The 26,591-nt window shown below is 46.0% G+C and overlaps 1 protein-coding gene across 2 annotated transcripts in view; it reads left to right on the plus strand.

The window, feature by feature from the left end:
• SLC39A11 (solute carrier family 39 member 11) overlaps window positions 1-26,591 on the plus strand; it is a 1,676,832-nt gene that overhangs the window by 656,142 nt on the left and 994,099 nt on the right. Inside the window, exon 5 of one of the 2 annotated variants that reach the window (XM_069199826.1) lies at window positions 13,629-13,767. In XM_069199826.1, coding sequence (XP_069055927.1) covers window positions 13,629-13,767 — 139 coding nt within the window. The remainder of the gene's footprint in view (window positions 1-13,628; window positions 13,768-26,591) is intronic. The other variant, XM_069199827.1, reaches the window with a different exon arrangement.

Below are 26,591 nucleotides of genomic sequence, written 5' to 3' on the forward strand. Positions count from 1 at the left end.
AGGGGTCATTTGTGTAGATCCTACAAGGTTTTCCTACAGAAAATAACAGCTGAAATAAAAAAATATTGAAATTGAGCTGAAAACAACAGCCATTTTTCTTTATGCTTTACTCTGTAACTTTTTCCTGCGATGTCAGATTTCTGAAAGCAATATACCGTTTTGTCTGCTGGACTCTTCTGATTGCGGGGATATAAAGGGCTTGTAGGTTCATCAAGAACCCTAGGTACCCAGAGCCAATAAATGAGCTGCACCCTGCAGTTGGTTTTCATTCTATACTGGGTATACAGCAATTCATTTGCTGAAATATGAAGAGTGAAAAAGAGGTATCAAGAAAACCTTTGCATTTCCAAAATGGGATCAAGATAAGGTTTTGAGGAGCAGTGGTTATTTGCACATCGCTGAATTCCGAGGTGCCCATACTAGCATGTGAATTGCAGGGCATTTCTCAAATAGACGTCTTTTTTACACACTCTCTTATATTTGGAAGGAAAAAATGTAGAGAAAGATAAGGAGCAATAACACTTGTTTTGCTATTCTATGTTCCCCCAAGTCTCCCGATAAAAATGATACCTCACTTGTGTGGGTAGGCCTAGTGCCCGCGACAGGAAATACCCCAAAACACAACATGGACACATCCTATTTTTTTTATAGAAAACACAGCTGTTTTTTCCAAAGTGCCTACCTGTAGATTTTGGCCTCTAGCTCAGCCGGCACATAGGGAAACCTACCAAACCTGTGCATTTCTGAAAACTAGAGACCTAGGGGAATCTAAGGAGGGGTGACTTGCGGGGCTCGGACCAGGTTCTGTTACCCAGAATCCTTTGCAAACCTCAAAAAGTAGCTAAAAAAACAAGTTTTCCTAACATTTCGGTGACAGAAAGTTCTGGAATCTGAGAGGAGCCTCAAATTTCCTTCCACCCAGCGTTCCCCCAAGTCTCCCGATAAAAATTAAACCTCACTTGTGTAGGTAGGCCTAGCGCCTGCGACAGGAAACGCCCCAAAGCGCAACGTGGACACATCCAAATTTTTGGAAGAAAACAGAGGTGTTTTTTGCGAAGTGCCTACCTGTAGATTTTGGCCTCTAGCTCAGCCGGCACCTAGGGAAACCTACCAAACCTGTGCATTTCTGAAAACTAGAGACCTAGGGGAATCCAAGGAGGGGTGACTTGCGGGGCTCGGACCAGGTTCTGTTACCCAGAATCCTTTGCAAACCTTAAAAAGTGGCTAAAAAAACAAGTTTTCCTCACATTTCGGTGACAGAAAGTTGTGGAATCTGAGAGGAGCCTCACATTTCCTTCCACCCAGCGTTCCCCGAAGTCTCCCGATAAAAATGATACCTCACTTGTGTGGGTAGGCCTAGCGCCCGCGACAGGAAACGCCCCAAAGCGCAACGTGGACACATCCAAATTTTTGGAAGAAAACAGAGGTGTTTTTTGCGAAGTGCTTACCTGTAGATTTTGGCCTCTAGCTCAGCCGGCACCTAGGGAAACCTACCAAACCTGTGCATTTCTGAAAACTAGAGACCTCGGGGAATCCAAGGAGGGGTGACTTGCGGGGCTCGGACCAGGTTCTGTTACCCAGAATCCTTTGCAAACCTCAAAAAGTGGCTAAAAAAACAAGTTTTCCTCACATTTCGGTGACAGAAAGTTCTGGAATCTGACAGGAGCCACAAATTTCCTTCCACCCGGCGTTCCCCCAAGTCTCCCGATAAAAATGATACCTCACTTGTGTGGGTAGGCCTAGCGCCTGCGACAGGAAACGCCCCAAAGCGCAACGTGGACACATCCAAATTTTTGGAAGAAAACAGAGGTGTTTTTTGAGAAGTGCCTACCTGTAGATTTTGGCCTCTAGCTCAGCCGGCACCTAGAGAAACCTACCAAACCTGTGCATTTCTGAAAACTAGAGGCCTAGGGGAATCCAAGATGGGGTGACTTGCGGGGCTCTGAGCAGGTTCTGTTACCCAGAATCCTTTGCAAACCTCAAAAAGTGGCTTAAAAAAACAATTTTTCCTAACATTTCGGTGCTGCAAAGTTCTGGAATCTGAGAGGAGCCACAAATTTCCTTCCACCCAGCGTTCCCCCAAGTCTCCCGATAAAAATGATACCTCACTTGTGTGGGTAGGCCTAGCGCCCGCGACAGGAAATGCCCCAAAACACAACGTGGACACATCACATTTTTTCATAGAAAACAGTGCCTACCTGTGGATTTTGGCCTCTAGCTCAGCCGGCACCTGGGGAAACCTAGCAAACCAGCACATTTTTGAAAACTAGAAACCCAGGGGAATCCAAGATGAGGTGACTTGTGGGGCTCGGACCAGGTTCTGTTACCCAGAATCCTTTGCAAACCTCAAAATGTGGCTAAAATAACACGTTTTCCTCACATTTCGGTGACAGAAAGTTCTGGAATCTGAGAGGAGCCACAAATTTCCTTCCACCCAGCGTTCCCCCAAGTCTCCCGATAAATATGATACCTCACTTGTGTGGTTAGGCCTGGTGCCTGCGACAGGAATAGATCACACAACGGTCAATGTTGGTCCTTACGTGAGGCAGCTGTTGACCCTGGGGTGATCCATTCCTGACACAGGCACTAGGTGTAGGCACTCAAGTGGGGTAGTGTTTTTATCAGGACAGGTGAGGAGTCACTGGGTGGTAGGAATGTTGTGGATCCCAGCATATTCTTGTAGTTTGTGTGACAGAAATGCGAGAAAAATTTAGGTTTTTTTCAACATTTCAGCCTTGCAGGGTATTCTGGGTAAGAAAACTTTGGGGAATCCACACAAGTCACACCTCTGTGGACTCCCCCGAATGTTTTGTTTCCAGAAATGTTTGGGTTTAGTGTGTTTCTCTATATGGCCGCCGAATCCAGGACCAAAAACACAGGTGCCTGCCTTACAAAACCAGTTTGTTTTGCCATAGACAATTTTGATGTCTCCACAATATGATTTGGGTGGTGGAATTTGGGGCTGAACTAAATTGGGGAGCTCCCAAGAGAGCACTCTCTCTCTGCTTGCCGCCGCATTCACCTGCTCTCTGGGTTGGCCTAACCCACTATTACCCAGTTGTACGAACAGCTTGCGAAGGGACAGCAGGACTGTCCTCATCACCTCCCTCATAATGTACTGGAAGAGGAGTTTTCGAATGGGACTCCTCTGACTGAAAAATCACTCCCAGAGTCTGCGCCATTGTCCTATCCCTCAGATGCTGTCTCAGTATCTGATGTCTCAGTCTCTGATCCTATGTCAAAGCGGTCCTCTATAACCCGAGTGCAGGCAGCAGTCATCCATCAAGATGCCATCTCTGCTATTGGCTAAACTGTAGGTCTAAAACACTAGCCTACGTAGACAGTCACAAAATCGATGGTGTGTGTGAGATAGGTGCAACAGTAGAGGCCACCTTACCTGCGCTTCTTCCCTCAATCAGCACGTACTTTCAAGACACTCAAAAAACACCTTGTCACATACCATTCGTCACAGTCTTTAGCACCTCCTGCGCCCAGTCCAACAATCATTATTAGTGCTCCCACTCCCTCCTCCTCGGATTCCCTCATTACCACCCAGCAAAAGTGCCCTTCATCTCTCCATAGACTTTACTAATGTACTCAGCTATTTACATAAAATACAGATGTGCTCTTTGCAGTAGGCATATAAACCTTCTGCGCTTCTTTATGGCACTAAAACTGCCACTAGACAAGTCGGACCCTTTTCCCCCCAGGGAAACCACACACATATTGACAAAAGTGATATATATATGACAGCCAACCACCTGAAACTCAACTCAAGCAAAACCGAAATAATCCTCTTTAGCCCACACAAAAACACCTGGGACCCCCCATGGTGGTCCACCACGCTAGGCCCTGCACCCACCCCCGCCAACCACGCACGCAACCTCAGCATCATCCTAGACTCCTCCCTCTCGATGACCCAACAAATCAACGCTCTTACCTCCTCATGCTTCAACAAACTCCGTATACTGAAAAACATTCAAATGGATCCCCACAGAGACCAGAAAAACTGTCACTCACGCACTCATCAGCAGCAGGCTTGATTACGGAAACGTCCTCTACGCCGGCACCACTCTAAAACTCAAGCGCAAACTACACGCATCCAGAACTCAGCAGCACGACTCATCCTCGACCTCCGCCGACACAAACACATCTCTCCACACCTCAAATCCCTCCACTGGCTCCCCATTGACAAAAGGATCACCTTCAAGATCCTCATCCTCGCACACAAATCACTCCACAACACAGGCCCTGCCTACCTCAACGAGAGTCACCTTCCACACCCCCACACGAAACGTCCGCTCAGCTGACCTCTCTCTCGCCTCTGTCCCTCGCATCAAACACACCACCACCGGGGGCAGATCCTTCTCCTACCTTGCACCCAAAACCTGGAACGCCCTCACAACCCACCTTCGCAAGACCCAAAACCTACTTCTTTTCAGAAAGGGCCTCAAAACCTGGCTTTTCGAACAGTGAACCTCCCAGCCCCTTTCCCTCCCCCCCCCCAGCGCCTTGAGACCCTCACAGGTGAGTAGCGCGCTTTATAAATCTCTTTGATATAGATCTACCTCTATATATATATATATATATATATACATATATATATATATATATATATCTACATAGATATATCTATAGATATATCCATGTACCTAGATATATCTATCTACATAGATATATTTAGATCTATATATACATATATTTTTTTTTAGTTGTTGTATGGTTTCCTTGGGGGCCAAAATGGCCCCCAGGGAAACCCTACAACATCTAAAAAAAAAATATTGCCCCCACAGGGCGTCACCCTGCCCACGGTCATTTCATTTTTTATTTTAATTTTAAATCCCCTGGGGGGGGGCGTGATCGCGCCCCCCCCAGGGGGCACCTACCTTTTTAAAAAAAAAAAAATTATGCCGGGGGGGGGGGGGGGGCGGCCCGTTTTCCGGGGGGCCACCCCCCCAAAGTGAAATCCCTGGTGTCTAGTGGTGTTTCCTGGTCTAGTGGTGTTTCCTGGCCCCCGATCGCAGCTGTGCTGCGATCGGGGGCCAGGAAACAGTTTCAGAAGGCCTCGTAAGAAAGGGGAGACTCTCCCCTTTCTTACGAGGCCTTCCTGAACGTGGAAAAGGCCGCTTTCCCCATCAAAGCAGGAAGCGTCCGCAAGGCTGCTTCCTGCTTTGATGGGGAAAACACCTTTGAAACGTCAGCGCGCCTCGCGGCGCGCTGACGTCACAAAGGGGCGGGTGGGGGGTGGGGGGCGGGGGGAGACACGGAAGCTTCCCTGTCTCCCGGGGGAAGTTTTTAAAAAAATATATATATCCTCGGGTGCGACGCACCCGAGGATTTATTAATGCCTTTCCTGGTGTCGGCCACTGGTCGTGACCCGCACCAGGGAGGGTGTGTGGGACGCCCGCACCAAAGAGGTTAAACTCTACAACGTGGACTGTCCTATGCATCTGCAAGTTCATATTACTCTTCATCCATACAGTATATAACCTACGAGCTCTGCACAGTTCTTCCAATCACATTGAAATGACCCACAGATTGGTATTCAGTAGTCGCTTTATCTTTGTAAGTCCATCCATACTTTGTTTTAGTGTATAAAATGAATGATTGACCATCAGATATCCGTTTTAAGCAAGGATTCCACACAGGAGTCGCTTTATGTGTGGTCCAGCCACCTCATTGCCAATTTGTTATGTTGGTCACTTCTGGGATAGAAGCACTCACGGAGGGCAAACAGAGTATTCATTATTCATTTAGTTCTGGTAATGTAGTAAACAGGTCTGCTCGGCTCCACTGCCGCCGCCACTCTCCACTCGAAGGCCGTGTAATGGAACCATGCCTACGTCATGACCACCGGCATTGCACGTCACCTGTCTACATTTAGTAAACACAGGGAGGTGCTTTGGTGGTGGATTCTACCTACGCCAGTCTTTTTGGACTCTAGTCACTATTCAAAAGAATTTCAGGTCTTGTAGGGCAGGTGTCCCTTTTGGGCTGGTTGAAACAGCCGAATTACTCATGCAAAGTGATTCTGAGGTGACTAGATGTTTCACATTATTAACGAAGTCTGCCAATAGAGTTAACAAAGATTGTCGATGATTTGTACCACAAAACAATACATAAACAATATAGAAACAAGCATTCTTCAAACACATACACAAATGTTAACACATTTTATTTAATTTGAAAGCAGATTTAAATTTTCAAAAAATGTTAGGAAAGTTGGAGCTTTTCTAAACTCAATTAAAGCGACACATTGACCATACTATATTCTGTTTGATGCACCTGTACTTCTCCCACAAATCAATCTGAGGATACTAATTTATTTTTTAGCTTCCAATTTCAAATTCCTTGACATTTACAGTACGTTGTAAATTTATCAATTGTACATTTAGCCACTTTATTTTTTTTACACTTTATTAATCTGTTAATATTATTTTATTTTTTAAGCAGTCACAGACCCCTCCTGAGGTGGCTTCGGGGACCCCTGGGTGTCTCCAGGCTACAGGTTGCTCTAGATAAATGACATGCAAGTATCAACAAAGATTCAATGAGGTGACATTTTTTTTAAACCATACATTTGCAAAACTGTTTTGGGCGCTTCATTGTCGTCAACTTGTACTGACATAAGAGTTCACAGGCATCCAGTGTAGAATTATGTCAATTCCTCAAAAGGCATTTGTTCGTAATCGAGCAGTTGCACTCTGCACTATTTGATTGAAGACTATTTATTAACTGCAGTTAGAGCCTTGATTAGAATTGTTCCTATGGTCGAGTAAAGTGTACTCCAAGGCATGTACCAACAATTGACATCCCTGCAAGGCCCGATTTTGGGGAGGGGAGTAATGTTGAATTCACCAATAAACCGTATTTGCCATTGTACACCTCCAGTTAGATAACGTCTTATTTTGAGTTCAGCAAATGTGTACTGTCAGAAATGTCTCTGACTCTGCCATGTAATCTGTCATGGTCCAGAAGCAACCTTCCAGGAATGATGGTGGAACAGCCATCAGTTCCAGATTGACTGATCTTCCAACATGTCTGGTCAGGTAGCTCATGAAAGACTGCCACTGAAATGAGCAAAGACTTTCATATTGCTCTAAAAATATTGAGAAGCACCCTCAGAATTGAATAGATACATGTCGACACGTACAATACCCTCAGGTTGGGACAACATATGAAGTGCATACACATAGGCGTAGAGTGTTGAAAGAGGAAGGTGTTATTTCATTGTCTTAGTGCAGCTGTTGCACTCGCTTTGCATAATATTGTTTATGTTTGAAAATGGCTTGTGCTGGCAGATGGAGTGTCAGGCGAGGATTCCAACACAACAGTTCTTGTTGCAGTCCGAGCCAGCTGGTCACTGCCTATCGTCAGCGAGTTTCCTGGAATAAAACGCCTTTCCCTACCTACTGCCTCTGACTTTGTCAATCACTATATTTGGCGACGAGCAGGCCTCGCCCACCGACACTCCCTGGCTCTCCATTTTTCAGCATTTTCCTCTTTGCTGAAATTGGCTCCAACCCTTCAGGCAGTGCCCTGAGCCAAACTACCACAGCCTCCTTTTCACTCAAATTCACCCCTGCAACGTGCGGATCTGCCCCATCCTCCTTCAAGGTGCATTCTGTGTCGGGGTATTTTGTCCTCCTTGGCCCCAGCGCATTCCCGGGTCTCCTTCTCACACTATTTCTTCTCACGTTGCTCGGCAACCCTCTGCAGGCTCGGCTGGACGCAGCTGCTTGGGATATCTCATGCAGCAGCGTGGATTGGGCCTTTATAAAGAATTCAAGCAATTATATGGTAACGTGCACGACTTGCATGACGTGTCCTCCTCGATTGGGCCGTTTGCAACATTGATCTTTTTAACAGACCACACTGGTATATTATCGCCATAACAGTTTAAGGTATTTTCTTTCATCTTTAATTTCAGCAATTTTCAACTAAATAGTCACAGACATTATTTTGATACTCTTGCATCTCCAAGTACTGTTTCTTTTATACTTGTATTTACTATAACTGTTGCTTGTCTCTGCTTCCTACTTACTCTTCTGGATTTGATTGGCAGCGTCTGTTCTAACATTAAAATGTTCCAACTCATTCACATATTATTGTGATTCCTAGTTGTTATTATAGCCACCCCACAACAAGTTACCCAACCAGCTCCTTTTTTGGCTCAACCAGGCAAACCCACTGTCAAATGAGTTCAATGGTTTCACCTTTTCGAAAATCATCTCATTGCCATAGATGCTGGGGGTTACAGCCCACAAAGGAAATGTGAACTTTTTTTCGTCAGTCTAAGTCTTACTGCACAGCAAATATTTGATATTCCCTTGAGGCAATTGAAAGGTTATGAAAACCATTTGCAGAAGAACCCAGTGTCATGCTGGAAAGACATAACTTCATTAAACGGAAACAACTAGTTGATGAAGGGGTGGAAGAATATGTCGTTGCACTTTGAATCTTGGTGGCTACATGCAAGTTTGGTCCGAATTTGGAAACATATATTTGAGACCAGTTTGTTTTTAATTGAATGTCAAAAAACATTCATGAGCGGTTACTCAGCTGTCGCAATCCTACTCTTAATGACGTCTTGGATTTAGCCAAAAGCATTGAATAGTCTTTAAATACGTCTAAAGTGTTGAACCCGGATGCCACCACCAATTTTGGTGCCAGTTCCACTCCTGGGCATGAGGTTGACTCACTGTGTGCAGTACAAACCAAAGAGAGACCGCATGGTCTAAAATAGAACATAAAGAAAGCTTCTACTGTTTGTTACAGATGTGGATCAAAAACCATTTGAGCAATTTCCTAGGATGTCCAGCTATATGGAAACATTGTTTTGGTTGCAAAAAACTAGGACACTTTCAGAGTGTGTGCAGGAGCAGCAAAACCCCTTGTTCACATCTGCAACATGAATGTTGAACTTGAGTCTTGTACTGAGTCTGTGAATAATGTAGTACTAAGCATTAAATGTAATTCTGTTAATACGACCATGAAAGGTCCCACCCATGATGCTAAAGTTGACAAGATTTTGTTACAGGTCATGGCGGACTTCAGATCGCCAATTACTATTTTGTGTGATACTACCTTTCATGATAAATGGGGCAACGACAAATCACTCCTGCCCCCTGACATCTTTACAAAGCTTTTGGTGAGAAGCCTATTGACCTTTTGGTTTTTTTATGAGAAAAAAACAGTGCATGGGCAAGGAGACAAACACCACGGTCTGTGTTGCCATCAAAGAAAAAGATATAATTGGTTGGCAAAATCTTGCCATGATGGGTTTGTATCTCGTTCCTGGTTCTAATACCCCTATTCTAGTGAGTGACATGGCGACAAGCTCAGTGTGTTGACTATAAGAACCTGTAGATACAATTCCAGCTAAGCATAACGTCTTTTTCCGTGAACAAGTTGGCACTGTAAAGGGTTTTGTTCATCATATCAGGTCAAACCCTCATGTGCAACCTTTTTTTACAGAAAGTACGACAAGCTTCCTTGTCAGTCAGGGAAGAACTCAAACAAATGCTAAAAGATTTGTGTAGCCAAGGTATCATTGAACCTGTAGAATCATCTCAATGGGTTGCACTAATTGTCTTTGCACAGAAAGAATCGGGCGATATTAGGTTTTGTGGCGACTTACGCACTTTGAGTGCCAATATTTCGGTTGTCTGTTACCCCCTACCCAGGATACACAAAACGTTGGCTAACTTGGGCAATGCCAAATGGTTTTCCATTATTCATTTGAGGTTGGTTTACCATCAAATAACCTTTGGCAAGGAATCACAAGACTTCACGGCTTTTGTCACCCACCTCGGTGTGTAGAAATACTTGAGGCTACTGTTTGGGTTGGCATCAGCAGCCAGTGTGTTCCAGAAGCTCATGGATGTCCTGTTGCTGATCTCAAAGGAGTACAAGCTTACCAGGACAATATACTTATTTTTGAGGATTCTTTGGATCAACACATTCACATACTTGATAAAGTCCTGTCCATTCTCACACACACAAGAATGGCCGTCAGAAAAGATAAATGCAAATTTATCACCAAATAATTGGATTACCTGGGTCATACCATTGGACTTTGCTAAAAGCCATCAAAGAAGCTAGTGGACCCACTTATTGTGATGCTTTGCATTTTTTTTCTTGGTTTAGCAGAGTATTACAATACGGCCACTCAGATTCCTGTTGCGTAAAGGACAGAAGCTTATTTGGGAGGAGAAAGTGCAGACTGCTTTTGACTAGGTAAAGGACTTGATTGTAAATGCACCAGCTCTGTCTGCTTTCAGTGATGATTGCACTTCTGTGATTACTGTAGATACCAGCCTCCATGGTTTGAGGGCAGTCCTCAGCCAAACAGTGGGGGACCAGAGAACAAACCAGTGCATTTGCCTCCCAGTCACTTGTCACTTTGAACAACAATACAACACGATTAAGCGTGAGGGAGTGCCTTGTATTTGGGCAGTTCAAAAGTTTAAAATGTACGCATGGCGACTACGCTTTCAGTTACACACAGATCACAAGCCTTTGGTTTACATTTCAAAGGGGGGGATTCACAGGAATGTGTCTGCAAGACTGACTAGATTGGTTGCAAAGCTGCATGAGTACACTTTTAACATTAGTCACGTAGCAGGAGGTAAGAGTTTTTGGGCAGATTGCCTCTCTCGTATGCATCTGTCAGAAATAGATGAGGAACTCCACATGGATGATGATGATGTGTGTGCTGCTTCCCTTGATGCTGTCTAAATCCTTTAAGGTGGTGATTTCACATTTGGAGCTGATGACTGGTTGAATGCCTTCCAAGGAGATGAAACTCTTCAGCCGGTCAGTTCATATAAAATCCAGTGTTGGCCAGACATCAGATGCTTGCAGAATGAATTCAAACCTACGCCCAAGTGGCAGAGGAGCTTTCGTTGGTCAGTGGATTGGTTTTAAGAGGTGATTTACATGTTCCTCCTTTCAGGTTAAGTGAGTCTGTCATCTCCAAAGTGCATCAAGGGTATCTAGGTACCACCACAACTTGTATGCGCATCAAGCAACATTATTGGTGGCCTGCTCTTGATGGCCAGGTGAAGAGAGCAATTGACAAATGCCTGGAGTGTGTACTTTCTGATAAACATTTGAAATTGAACAGAACACCCCTACAACCCTGTTCCATGCCCTGAAGCAGCTTGGGACAAGTTAGGTCTTGATTTTTTGGGACCCTTTGTCTCCCTCCCTGGGGACATGAGATGTGTCACCCTTTTAGTTGACCACTTCTCTAAGTGAGTATACTTTTGTTTGGTTAATTCTCCCTCATCAGACTCAGCTATTAAATTTCTGGAGCAGGCATTTGCCATGAGGGGTCACCCAGGTACATTGCAACCAAAAACAGTTCACATTTTGCATCTGATCAGACGAACACGTTTTTGAACAAATATGATGTTAAGCGTTTAAGGGTAGCTTCGTACTCACCATTGTCTAATGATCTCATACAAGGGAAATAAAGTGATAAAAGAAGTAGTTCGGACAGCTCTTGCAGCAGTAATGGATGTCAGATGGTTCCTCAAGCAAAAGGTATGGGAGTACAACACTACACCTCAATGCCCCGCTGGGGTGACTCCTTTCTTATCACTCTGTTTTGGTAAGGACAGTAGTGATGGTTCTAGCTTTGCTGTTGGGGATCACATTTTAATCATAAAAATGGGAATGGTTAAAAAATGAGAGTCTGCTTTTTCTTCCCATATAAGAATTTCCAGAGTTAGTAAGGGATCAGCCGTATTAGAAAACAGGGGCTGGTGGAACAAACACAATATGGTTAGAATCACACCACATCAAGCCAGCATCATCAACTGCAGGAAGGGTCCAAAGTCTGATTCAGATACAACACGGTGGTTAGAGCCTGGTGAATGTACCAGAGTTGTTGGTCCAAGTCAAAGTAGGTATCCATGGTGGAAGCTGTATCTGCAATGATTCTGTTTACACACTGTCAAGTATGGTCAAAAGACCTAGTAAATTTAAAGACTATGTGATGTGTTGATGATTAACCTTTTTATTTCTCCTTCTTCCACATAATCAATAATTTTGTTCATGTGTTTAGCAGGATTCTCTTTATATTGAATAGTTTTGAGCTCTTTTCTCCCTTTCTCTTTCCTTTAATTTTTGGGGGAAAGGTGATATAGGGGGTGATTCTAACTTCTGCGGGCGGCGGAGGCCGCCCGCCAAAGTTCCCCCACCAAAATACCGCTCCGCGGTCGAAAGACCGATGAGGGTATTTTGGGATTTGCCCTGGGCTGGCGGGCGGCCGCCAAAAGGCCGCCCGCCAGCCCAGGGCAAATCAACCTTCCCACGAGGACGCCGGCTCAGAATTGAGCCGGCGTAGTGGGAAGGTGCGACGGTGCAGTGGCACCTTTCGCGTATTTCAGTGTCTGCATAGCAGACACTGAAATACTTTGTGGGGCCCTCTTACGGGGGCCCCTGCAGTGCCCATGCCATTGGCATGGGCACTGCAGGGGCCCCCAGGGGCCCCGCGGCACCCCCTACCGCCATCCTGTTCCTGGCGGGAGACCCGCCAGGAACAGGATGGCGGTAGGGGGTGTCAGAATCCCCATGGCGGCGGAGCGCGCTCCGCCGCCATGGAGGATTCTGCAGGGCAGCGGGAAACCGGCGGGAGACCGCCGGTTTTCTGCCTCTGACCGCGGCCGAACCGCCGCGGTCAGAATGCCCTGCGGGGCACCGCCGGTTTGTCGGCGGTGCTCCCGCTGACCCTGGCCCTGGCGGTCCCTGACCGCCGGGGTCAGAATGACCCCCATAGTGTGTTGAAAGAGGTAGATGCTACTTCATTGTCTTAGTGCAGCTCGTGCACTTGCTTTGCATAATGTTGTTTATGTTTGAAAATGGCTCGTGCTGGCAGATGGAGCGGCGGGCAATGATTCCAACACAAACTTGTTCAGTTTGTGTGGGAGTCTGAGCCAGCAAGTCGCTGCCTGTTGTGGGTAAGTTTCCTGGAATAAAACGCCTTTTCCTGCCTTCTGCTTCAGACTTCGTCAATCACTATAATATGTTCAGAAATTTGGCCAGCAGAGGTGGGCTTCGGTAGATTAACTGTGAGAATTTCCTTTTACAGTGGTTTCCTCTCTCATCAGATGCAACACTTTGCTGAAGAAACCTTCAGTGATTTGGCAGGGAATTTTAAATATCATGGGTTTTTCCTTGACATGTTGGCAAAGGAAGTAAATCTTTCACAAGAGTGAATGGAAACTCTGCTGACCAAACTCTAAATCAGGCACAAGTGTCACTGGTTAGAAAATCATAATCTTGACATAGCAACAAGGCAAGAACCTAGATCAGCCCTAGAGGTTGAGTCAACACTGACCTAGCAGGGGTGCCACGGCCATCCTCACCGCTAGCTGGGTAGTGAAAAACTGTAATAATCATGGTTCAGTGGGCCCTTCACACCTTTGGGCCCCCGTGCCACTGCACCTGCTGCACCATTGGTAGCTTTACTCCTAGGTCAGTGTTTCCGACTTTCTCCTTTTTCATAAGCTCTCCGGTTGGGCAGTGACCCATAGTTCTTTTAGTTGATGTGCATTGCTGTTAGGATTCATGATCTACCAGTAACGGAACACCTTCCTCTCTTTTCTCTCTCCTTTCAGGGTGTAGGTGACAACCTCCAAGCACCCTTTGCTTTAAATCACAACCCCAGGAGCACGAAGGAAAAAGCAGACCTTGAACATCCAGGCGACATGGACCAGGAACTCTCCATCCGGATAGGTAGAGCTGCGCATCACAAAGGCAAGCATCCTGTCATATACCACGTAGTCAACATGAAAAGTGACATTTGTGTAATTATAAAGTTATATAAAATAATGAGGGGTGGGAAACATTGTGATAACCAAGAAGGTGGCCAGACGGTCTCTGAACGTAATCTTCTATCTTCTATGCTGATCTCAAAGCCAAATCCAACTATCTGGAGATTTACTTGTAGACCCATGTCAAAAGAAGGCAGGAAGTCCACATTGCACTACAACTTCATTAAACAGACGATTAGATGTATGCATGCTGCATTACATAGTGCACAGATATGCAAGTGAAGTGTGGTATCACAGTAATTATTATTTTATTTATCTAACGAAAGGTTTCAGTGCTGGTGCCTATTGCTGTAGCACTCTTAATTTCCGAGCTCGTTCTTCGATAGTTGTATGGCAATATGTGTAAAACTACTGTGTACTCCGGAGTTGCACAGACTTGCACACCAGATAGCCATTTGCAGGTAGTAGTGAGGTTACATGGATACAGTTCCTGCTGCTTGGTAAGTGACACACAAGTTGATGCCTTAGAAATGGCTCAACAATTTGGGACTTTGTAGAAAGACCGATTGATAACTCACATATTTCCCAGTTTTGAAAACCATCAAAGTGGTTTATTGCCCTGTGGCTTTTTAAAGCTTGATGCAGTAGCCAAACCATTTACCTTATCATCTGCATTGCAAGACATGCTGCTCATTGTGGAAATGAAGGGGCATAAAACTTGACTTGCTGTAGCTTCCCTTGCTTATGAGCCCACTTTTAAATGTCATACAACCATGCCAGTACTTCATTGACATTCTTAGACTTGACAACCTTAGAATAATGGTCACTGTGTGATCGTACAGGACAAAGGGCCCGGCCTTGGAGAGAGGGACTTTGGACCCCCTGCATTGACCAAACAGCCACATCTACCCTCTCCCATAGCAAGCATGCCATCATCTGAAGCCACCTTTCATGCCCTTGGAAGATTTTCATTGGAGCCCTGGTATGCTGAACGTTGCCATCTGAGCTGGAAACGTATTCTTTGCAATGGTTTCTAGCTCACCATGTAATAGGGGTTATTCTCTGGATTGCTGTATTATGAGTGAAGAAATCGTGTCTCACAGCTGTGTAGTTGGCAGGCCTGCATTCTCACTGCGTCTTACGTTCTAAGAGCACTAGCTAAGTACATTACAACAGAGTTCTCCGGCTTAAAAAGGGAAAAAGCAAGCTCATAATACAGTCCTTGGATATTCTACAAATGACCATAGTCTTTATATTGTCAAGAGGTGCTTGTAGTCAAAAGTCAATTATCGTAGCCTTTGAACGTCTATACCCTGCCATTTAACATCCTTCAGATCTTCACTCGCAACAACCAGGAGCTTTAAAACGTTTCTTATGGAAGATGGGAATCATGTGATCTTCTAAGGGTCTTCACTGTACCATTCTCAAAAGAAGTCGTCTACTTTATTTTTGTTATGCTTCAGAGGAATCCGTTTTACTCCAGGAATTGAAGTGGCCTGTGGACCAACACCCAGTCCCTCTCACTTGACCACTCCGACCCATGTAATGTACCAGTTTCCATCTGATGGTGATCCTGTCGTACAGTCCAAATTGACTACACACCCCTTCTTCAACCATTGTGGTGTCAACTTTGGCCCAGGTTCTCTTCCACAAACTGTGGCAGTGTGGATTAAAGCACTATAAACTAAAACAATGTCTTTAAGTTTACTTGCCAAAGATCCCTCACTTACTATCCATAACTTTAAACATTTGTTGATCATATGTTTTACCCTCTTTACTAGCATGTGTGCTTTGTGTTGCGTACCACAATTCGCGATCTGGTATGACAGTTGACCACCACCAGTATACACAGAACCATGTACCTAATGCACTAAGTCTATTTTTGTCCATGGTTGGATGGTATCTACGCCACAGAAAAAAGCTGTTCCTGCGCAACCTTCACCGGGGTCCAGTGAGTATGGACTCCCATAAATGTTCAACCACCTTCCATCCTCCTTTTCCTCAATGTGCCCTAAAATACCTGTTTATAAATATGCTTGACATGCATTCCTCTTTCCCTGCACTGCTCTGACTTGTTCCCGCACAGCGACTCAATTTCATGCCACTTGGTAATTGGCCACAAAATTAAGCTCCTGTCTCACATCAAAACTACCTGAGGTCTGGTTAGATTGGTGATTTACCTGCAGCCCTTAACAACCTTGCCTCCTATAAACGTCATGATCTTCCACTGGTTGTTGTGCGTTACTCATTCCGCTAATAGTCTGATCTATGCCCATGGAGACTTCAACATCATTCTTTCGATAACCAGTGTGCAAGAATATTATCATCAAAAGAACCTATGGGCATTTCCAGCATGCATCCCCTACTCCATAGTCACATGACCTGTTGGTAGTGGTATCCTGAGCCTACAGCAATGCTCTCTTCAACTGTCCTACACTGCAACTAAGGAAGCAAACATCACTGTAGGTCCTCTGCTTAACACATTGGATTATTACCAGCCCTTGCAAATGCAGTCCTTGAACCGTGCTTGGGCCCCTGCAATCTTCTAACCCTGCAGTCCAGGGTGATGCAGGGAAGTGGCCAGTGCGCCCCGCTGAGCTTCATATCCACTGCTGGAAAGTATTAGCAGGGTCCAAGATCGGGCAAGGTATTGAACACCTTGACTAGGACGGACCATCTGATGTCCTCAATATTAGCATGCACTGTAACCCAGGAGTTCCTCCATCTCGCAGAACTAAAGAGGTGCCTGACACAGAAGTTCCTCCATCCTGCAGTTCTGCAGGGGTGCCTGACTTCAACATAGTGTGGGATAAGCACAACAAGCCGGTGCTCACATGACAAAGATCGGAGAAGGTGGTCCTCTGCTTCCAACCCTCATTCAGAAGAACATAACCGTTCACGGATTCACAGCCAACCAAGGTGATGCTTTCGACTAGCCCGCCCAGGTACTGGAACTTCAGCCTCTTCACTATTCCATTCTTGTGACCCGCGAGGAGGTGAAGAGGTAGGCAGTAATAAGGAACATCTTATTACTTCAGTTCATCATAACATATATATATATATATATATATATATATATATATATATATATATATATATATATATACTCATATTCTCCATCCATACTGGTGACCATTCTTCCAAGTACCACGCACGCATAATAACACTGCAGTAGCCTTCCTAGCATAATCTACATTCAGCCATCACAGCCTCATACTACTCTGGCTTACTGCATCCATCTCCAGAGGGAGACTGAAGGTGCCCTGGGGCTGGCATGGGCTGTGTCACACAGGGCTGCACAGGATTTTTAGTTTGCATTTCCCCGGTGGGCTCGAGGCCGGCTTGAAAGCCCAGGGCTGCTGATGGTGCCTCGGTCACTTTCCCCAGCTCCCAGGGTTAATCGCAGCAGTCATGGGGCGGATTCAAGAGAGAGTGAAAGGATGGCGGGGGCGAGAGAGAGAGAAAGCAATCAGAGAGGGAGAAAAATGCTGGAGGGAAAGAGAGAATGGATGGATGGAAAGAGAGACGGCGCGAGGAGACAGACCATGGGAGCTGGGCTCTTTTTCGCCCGACCTGCTTTTAGTTCCCGAGTCCAGCCCTGCTGCACGTCACCGCATACGGGGGAGTGTTAACTGGTGTGGGGGGCAGACAGCTAACTGAGTAGATGGGCTGTGAAGCGCCATTCTCCATCTCTGCCAGTCCGCCACCCACTTTAGCACCACCGTACCCCCCAGAGCGAAACGCATCCAAATTAATTGTATTCCGCCATAGACAGGGGCCTGTACTTCCGCCTTACCCAGAAGCCAAGCTGGCAACACTTCAGCAAGTGACAGACTTACTTAATTAAAAACGATTCTTGCTGAAACATAACAAATGCCGCAGAGGGCCGGCTCCTGGCATGCTTCGTGCAATAAAGCTTGTTACTATAGAGAAAATGCCTCGGGTCACCGGCAACCCATTGGATGGCGCGGCGGTTACACGATGGCACTTACTTTGTGGATATTAAAAACACAGGGGGAAAAACTCCACAAAGTGGAAATGGCTTTGAGAACAGACATAGCCTCTGTGCTGATTGCTTTCCTGAATCTAAGACGAAAATCAATACTTGCTTAATCTGTCGAATGATTTCCTCTCTTCTGTCTATGGTGGCGGGAGCAATAGCTATATTTCGCCAGAAGATTTAATCGAGAAAAAAAACCTCCTCGTTTTTATATCATGAGTACTCTTAGACCAGACTTCCCCCCGAGCGTCATTTAGGTTCGATGTAGATGAGGGTTGTCATTGACTAATGGTCCTCTAAACATCATGAGTTTGTGTGTCAGATGTGTTCTTCGATACACCGTCATGTTCCCTGCGCTGCGCTGTGCTCGCACTGGGACCGAAAATAGGGCCAGGAAAAGAATTGGGCCCGTTTTAAAACTGCGTTGCGTGTGTAGTCACAGGAGTGGTAGTGTCTGCATAAAGTGTCAAATAGGGAGTTTTAGAGCACATGTGGCTGTAGAGGGCTCATACTTCCTACAGTCTACTGCAGGCACAACATCTTTCATAGAGGGAGAAAGGGGCCTGTTTCGTCATTAGCTGTGCCCCAAAAGGATATTACTACACAAACTGCTAATCTCACGAAAAATTGTCGCGAATAACGCAAGTTCCAACCAAGCGAGAAGTCTCTTGCTCTTTGCACTTTTGCTAGTTTTAAGTTTTTATTCTGAGGGTATGAAAATGCAAATGATAGTCAAGGCACATTGCAGGTTAGATCCTAAAGCACAGCTTAGTCACTTATGCCTCTCAAATAGAGGGTTTTGGTCTTTTCTGTTATACATTGTCAGCATGTGTTTTTCTTCAGTTTGTGCACATAGAGCAAACAAAAACTGAAGTTCCCAGAATGAAACAACCTGTAAAGGAATGAGCAAGACTGCAGTGCGACGACCCAAAAAGCCGACTACCTGCTGTATGTATTTGGCTTTGGAAATATTTAAAAATGAGTGCCACAACAAATAGAGGCCCTGTCTCGACATTTTGACCTACACCTTAAATAAAAGTAATAGATTACAACATCACACAAGAGACTTCATTCCTTGTGTAGCCTAAAAGGACATGAACTAATTCACACTTACTTGCCTGGCAGCTATTCTGTGGCATGCTGTAGTTGTCACTTGTGGGGACTCTGAATTAGGCCCTAAATAGAGCAAAGGCGTGAGTGTCACACAAAAGACGCCGTTTTTGCGCAGAAAGAAAAGCTATATGTAGGTTCTAAGCATCTATTTTCTCCTAATCCACATTAACAAAGAGGACATTTTTCTTCTGTTCTAATCTGAATAGGAGTGTTGGCATCAGGAGTGTGTGTGCAGATGTATTCTGTTTTTCTCAGACTGATTGTTAAATTTTGCATTGAAACAATAACAAATATTTCTACCTGTTTGTGGGAGAAGTGATGGCGGGCAAATGGACACCAGCCACTTGGCATTTGGGATCAAGGAACGTTAGCTGTCCTATCTGAGCCAGTGATGGCTGGGGCTTTTCTGGTGAGGACTTTTTGAATGACCTGTTTACTGGGTCAAGGCAGTGGGTTAGCTAGGGTGCTGAGATGCCAGCAAGGAGCCAGAAGGTGGTTCAGTTATTTTGTTGGACTTGGAGGAGATGGCTGAAGATGTGCTTTTTAGTTCTGGTGCTGAGTTTAGATGAGGCCTTGGTGTATAGTCGCCCCTGGGGCTTGCAGTGTGCGTCCTTCTGGGTACAAGGTCAATGGATGCTGTATGAGGGTTGGGCAGTCTGCCATCCTCCAAGGTTGACCCTGTTGATTGAATGGAACTGCCCTAGGTGACAGTCAGATGTCAGAGCCTCTGGTGGTGGTGCAGAAGTCTGTTTTCAACCACTCTCCTGCTGTCTTTGTGATACTGTGGTCCAGATAAAGCATGTAGGACTGCCTCGGGTCTCCACAGGTAAGTGGCTGTCATTTGTTCAGAAGGTGCAGTGGCACCGCATCTAGGATTTTGGGGGACCTGCTGCCCCAGTTAAGGTTGCCTTTAATTATTTATTGTTTCACAGTGCAGTGGGTTAGTTTCCTAACTTGAGATGGGACCAATGGCATGCTTGTTATTCTCCTAGGTCCATATTTTCCCCTTATTGCTGGTCACTTGAACTTGCTTGAAAAGGTTGGCTCTGGTCTGTTAAACGTATTGTCACCCACATGCATTCAAGGTAGGCTTAAGACCGTGCTTTGTATTTTAACATGGGTGTGTGACCATGATGGGATGTGGCAAACCAATAGCAGGATTCTCCTCAGGTCCCTTGATGGCTGGAGGAAGTGTGGGCCACAGGAAGGTCCCACACAAAAAGAATGCAATAAAGCTGTGCATGATGCTGTACTTACCATTCTCCTGCTAGGTTCCTCAACTAGGTCAGCTTTTTGCTATTCTTTCATTCTCTGCTGATCATTGGCTGACCTAGCAGAAGGTGCCAACACGCCCCAGACTCTGCCAGTCAGCGCACATGTGTGTGGTTGCCCGGGCCTAGTGGGCCATCTTCTGAAAAGTGATCTGTAAATATATGAATTGGTTGAATTAGGAATGCTGACAAGGTAATAGACCCCTCCCCCCCATCCACTCCCATACGACTAAAATCTTATTGGGTTTCATCTATTTGGCTGTTCGAATCGCGCTTAATTTCCATAGTAAAGGTTTCACGCAATGACCATGAAGGGGCTCAGAAGGGCATTGCTAGTGACATGCCTGTCCTACTGTTGTCTAAAGTGAGTCTGTACTGTTTAACTGTACAGTGTTGTTTCCATCTTATCTGATAACATTTGAGCATTAAATATTTGAATTGTCTCAGGACAAAATAGGTGGGAGGAAATCAGCACGAACAAACAAACTATGTTTGTCTTCTATGCCTTTTTATCTATAACGTGTGCTGGGTGTGGACCTCCACAGATATAGGGGGTCATTCTAAGTCTGGCGGGCGGCGGAGGCCGCCCGCCAGACTTCCCCCTCCGAAATACCGCTCCGCGGTCGAAAGACCGCGGAGGGTATTCTAAGTTTTTCCCTGGGCTGGCGGGCGGTTGCCAAAAGACCGCCCGCCAGCCCAGGGAAAAACTCCCTTCCCACGAGGATGCCGGCTCGTAATCGAGCCGGCGGAGTGGGAAGGTGCGACGGGTGCTGTTGCACCCGTCGCGTATTTCACTGTCTGCCAAGCAGACAGTGAAATACTTGTAGGGGCCCTCTTACGGGGGCCCCTGCAGTGCCCATGCCAGTGGCATGGGCACTGCAGGGGCCCCCAGGGGCCCCGCGACCCCCCCTACCGCCATCCGGTTCCCGGCGGGCGGACCGCCGGGAACTGGATGGCGGTAGGGGGGGTCGGAATCCCCTCGGCGGCGCAGCTAGCTGCGCCGCCTTGGAGGATTCCAAAGGGCGGCGGTACACTGGCGGGAGACCGCCAGTGTTGCCGGTCCGACCGCGGCTTTCCCGCCGCGGTCGGAATGCCCTTGGGAGCACCGCCGGCCTGTCGGCGGTGCTCCCGCGGTCATTCGCCCTGGCGGTTTTTACCGCCAGGGTTAGAATGACCACCTTAGTCTGAACGCAATACACTGGTATGATCATGATTTGAGCGCAGCCAGACAACACACTTGTTAAACACACAGCAGTGGCACTAATGTGTGCCAATTATGGGCAGGCAGACTCTGAAACTTCACTACTTGTACGAAGCACTTAATGTGGGGACGTTTCATATCACCCACTTATTGTACACAAACAGAAGGGATCTGAAGACAGCGCTAGTTGTAAAATGTGATTCAGGTTATCACACACATAGATTAAAGACTGTATTGTTATATGTTGTATGCTTAGTACATAAAGTTACACAGGCTGTAAACCCCGTGTACACCTTTCTGCAGAGTTCTTAGGTTCTCTCATGTCAAGAGTGAAAAGCACAGCCAGTCAAAACTTTTCAGCTCATCGTTTCATGCTACATTTAGGCTAATCGGCACCCCTGCTGTGTTTCCTGTCTAACTTTCCCTGGTATAAAGTGAGTATTAAGAAGTATCTTTCACCATACTTCAGAATTTAATCTTTAGTACCTGGACAGCATGCTGTCATCCTCTCTGTGCTGAAACACATTCCTCACACCAGTATTTCTGATGGACACTTCTTCCCGGAAATCTCTTAACTCTGAATATCCGGGGTGCTAGAATTGATCTGGAGAATTCAGACATGGCTCTGTTCCTTGCCTGTAGTGGGCACTGGTTCCATCTAAACACCAGAAATGGAGTCATGGTGACATCACTGGAACAATATAGCTCCTACCCGGGTGCCCTGATGTCAGCTTCTTTTGCCACATTTTTAGTGTGGATCTAGTGCGTCTTTCCTCAGCTGAGGTGATTTTTTGCTGCTTTAAAATTCTTTTAAGGTGACATGTTTGGGGACATGTCCTCACTGAAATGCTGGGGCTCAAAATTTGTAGTAAGTGCGATAATCAAATGTTCATTGAAGACCCGCATGACAGTTATGTGTAGTGTGTAGGTTCTAAGTATGACTCCTTCACTTGCGATCTTTGTCTTTGGATTAATCCTTAGGCAATTATGAAGAGGGATCCTAGACTTTTTATGGCGTGTGACAAGGATTGCTGCCATGGCCATTTTGGTCAAGATCCAGGACATGATCCAGGTTGGCTTCCCGCTCCACTCCACCATCAAAATCCTCCAGGGGAAAAGAAGCACAGGCACAAGAAAGAGGAGACACACTGCTTTTCCCAAAAGTTGATTGAGAACTAGGGGTAAATTCTCACCCCGGGCTTTGTCCTAGGCTCCCTCCTCACTGGAGCCAAAACTGGTTGAGAATTTGTGTCAGGAGGTCCCGCTGGTACCAGCCCCACTTCCACGGATGCTGATGATGATGCTGATGATGATGCTGCTGATGCCAGCTTAGCCCAAGCTTCCGGCATCGGGAGCTGCTAAATCCTTTTTTCTCCAGGCTAAGCTGGATATGTTTAGATGGATGGCAGTCCCTTCCAGAGTTCCGTTACACCCCATGGATGTGCAGGGGCTTCCACTCAGATTTTTGCCTATGGGCCTGCTCTTTGCTCCAGGCATCCCCCTTGAATCATTTAGCCCTTTTCCAATGCTGTCTTATGTCAACCTGATGCCAGGCCACTCATCATTTCTGCTGCCCCTTCTGTCTTCTGAGGTGGCACATTTAATGGCCCTGCCAACTGCAAGCAAGTTAGACACATCTCCCAATATTGAGCTGCCTTCAGATCCTAGTACAGCAGATATTGCATCCTTCCTCACTGTGCTCAATGAGGCAGCTGCAGTACTGAAACTGCTTCTCCCTCTGTTGAACACCGGTCCAGTATCCTCACAGAAGTGCTGCAATGAGCCTCAACATCAGTGGAACCTTGCTCCCATTTAAAAAGCCCTCCTGTAGAAGGAACCATGGGCACAGCCAGCCCAGAATGGCTCAAGCAGTAAGCCATATGGTGGCAAAGCACAAAGGCTGGCTATGGGAGACCAGCCTTTTTTTTAAATGCACCACTCACCGGAGAGCCTAGTGGGCCAGGCCTTGTCCAGTACTAAATTACACCTGAGTGCATTCCCCACCCATTCCCCGGAAAATGAGTCCAAATAACTGAGAGTGCTAGGTAAAAAAAATAATATCAGAAGGAAGCCTGTCATTGGCTGTTTATTAAAGCAAGACTGTATTTGGCTGACTCCATTGCCTGGGGCAATGGGCTCTTCTGTGGCCCTTTGCAAGCATGCATGATTACACTTCACAGAGTTTCCTGATGATGAACAGAATACACTAATGGAAATCAAATTCAATGGGAAGCACCTTTTTGGATAAAAGACAGACACAGTTTGGAGTGTTTGAAGCAGATCGAGATATATCCAAATCGCTTTGCCTAGAGTCCATTGCAAAAGATTTCAAATCCTTTTAGAAGTTCAAGTAGTTTTCCAAAAACGTCCCATATAGACAGCATCAATCTGCCCCAGCCACCCAGCTTCAACAGCAGAAACCCTTTATCCACCACTAAAAGGGCAGAGGTAAAGGATGTGGTTGCCAAACCCAGCCTTTCTTTTCCTCATCTTCCTCCTCCCCTGCACCTCAATGGAAGTCCCTGTAGTTCTCCCTTGAAGGAGTATATGTTGCTGGTGCTATTTTCCTCTGGTCTGGACGGCCATAGCATCAGACCAGTGAGTTTTGCAAATTGTGAAAAGGGGTATACTCTACCCTTCCAGCAGCAACCTCCTTCAAATAATCCATCCCAACCCCTTCAGTTCAACAACAATGTTCAAATGCTGCAGCAGGAAGTGGCAGTCCTGCTGTAGAAGTGAGCAGTAAAGTTAGTGCCAGAGCAAGGGTGCTACTCTCTGTGCTTCCTGGTTACCAAAAACGAAGGCTGTCTTCATCCTTTCCTTGAACTCATTCCTTCACAAGGTAACATTTAATATACTGTCCCTGGCTCAGGTTCTTCTGATGCTGGAAGCAGAAGACTGGATGAAGTCCTTCGAGTGGATGATGTTATTCGGATCAGTATGTGGGCACGTATTTCCACATAGTAATCCTGATGACTCACAGTAAGCACTTGCGGTTCATGGCATGATCCACTCATTACCAATTTGCAGTCCTCCCATTTGGAATAATAGCAGCATCTCGTGGCTTCACAAGGGTGATGGCCATGGTTGCAGCCAAACTGTGAAGGTTGTGGATCTCTGTACTAGACAAATTACTGCTTAAAGTCATCTTGCCTTAGGTGGTGTCACATCGCCTGCACGTAGCAGCTTCTCTGCTGTTTGACTTGGACTTTTCGATCAGGATGCCCAAGTTGCACCTAAAGACCTCTCAGTGCTTTCTTTTCATAGGGGCAGTACTAGATACCACTCTTCCTCTGAGCCTTCTTTTATCCAGAATAGACTGGGGACATTCAAGATTTGATTTTGATGTTTTGGAAAGGAGCCTGGATTCCAGCCCAGACTGATTTGTGCCTGCTTGGTCTGTTGCTTGTTGCATATGCCTAGTCACTCATGCATCTTTGCACATGAAGGGCTCTCCAGTGGTGCCTCCACAGGCAGTACTTCCACAACGAGGGCGATCTAGCACATGCCATTATGATATCAAGGATCGCTGCAATGGAGTTAAGCTGGTTGCAAACAGAGGAGTACCTGTCTCAGGGGAAGTCCTTATGTCCCCCTCCCACTGCAACCATGGCGGTGACTGATATCTCCACTTTTGGTGGGTCAAAGACCTGGAGGAACTGGAGAACAGAGGCCTCTGGTCTCCAGAGTAGCCAAAACTGTGCAAAATCTGTTCAAACTCAGAGCGGTCGGTCTGGCACTCAAGGCCTTCTTCCAGTCCCTCCGTGGTTAGTGTTTAGAAATCTTGTCTGACAACGCGATCATAATGAGGTACACTCTCAAGCAAGGAGGAGATGCGTTTCACCTTTATTGGGAAGTGCTGATGACACTGGACTTGGGGGCATCAAAAGGGTCTGCAGCTGGTTGCCAACCATCTAGTCAGCTTGCTGAACATTAGGGCCGACGGCTTTAGTAACCATTATCTTGCATATTTTGAGTGTTGACTTCACCCAGAGGTGGTTAGACAAGTCTTTGCCCTGTGGAGCACCCCTCAGTTGGACCTAATTGCCACTCAAGAAAACATCAATTTGACCAATGTTCTGTCCCTTCTGGTATCTATTTCAGGGAGGCATGGGGAATGTTTCAGTTGAAGTGCAGGTTTTTGCTTCACTATGTGTTTCTTCCGATACCCTTGATTCCTCAACTTCTCAGGAAGATTTGCACAAACTGGGTTAAAGTCATTCTCATTGCCCCAGAATGGACAAGAAGGGTGTGGTACGCAGACCTGCTATACCTCTTACTATGTGCTCCACTGCCTCTCAGAGTACACCTTCTCTCCCACACGGGCAGGCAGGTTCTACATACCAACCTCCAAACTTTATACCTTCGTGGGTAGAGATTGAACATGGTCATCTGAGTTCCTTTCAGCTCCAACCAGAGGTGGTTAACCTACTCTTTTTTGCCAGCTACCCCTCTTCACAGTAAGTCTGTCCTGAGAAATGGAACAAATGTTTTGCATGGTGGTCTGAACATTGAGAGAACACCTTGAATGCTACCTTGTGTAACATCCTTCAGTTTGCCCTCTGCTCATCCCAGCAGGGCTCTGTGGTGATCGAAGTCAAGGGGTACATTGCAGGCCTATCAGCGTTTGTGACTTCCCAGGCTTCTCAACCAACCATACGTTTGCCGTTACACCCCATGGATGTGCAGGGGCCTCTAATCAGATATTTGCCTATGGGCTTGCTCTCTGTGCCAGACATCCCCCTTGCATTGTTTAGCCCTTTTCCAATGTTATTTGAATTTAGTTATTTTGATGGATGCTCTGTTTGAGCCCTTCCATAGCTGTCCATTATGGTTATTGACCTTTAAGGTGGTATTTTTGGTTGCTGTGACATTGGTGTGATGCGTTAGCGAGTTGCAACCATGAGCGTCTTCTTGCTGTTCACATACTTATTCTTGATTAAACTCATCTTTCAAACTAAAGTTGCTTTTCTCCCTAAGGTGGTGACTTCCTTCCATCTAGGGCAATCTATTGCCATATTCACTTTTTATCTCCTGCCATATCGAACCAAAGAGGAGTAATATTTACATCAGTTGAACCTCAGGCGGTGCATAGTTACTGTATTGACCATAAGAGGGAGATAAGGTCTGACGATCAGCTCTATATAGAGTGCAGTGGCAATAAAAGGGGAAAGAACGTTTAGAAAAGAGCTGTATAACACTGGATGCTGCTATGCATTAAG

This window comes from Pleurodeles waltl, chromosome 7 (assembly GCF_031143425.1).
Source record: "Pleurodeles waltl isolate 20211129_DDA chromosome 7, aPleWal1.hap1.20221129, whole genome shotgun sequence".
Lineage (NCBI taxonomy): Eukaryota > Metazoa > Chordata > Amphibia > Caudata > Salamandridae > Pleurodeles > Pleurodeles waltl.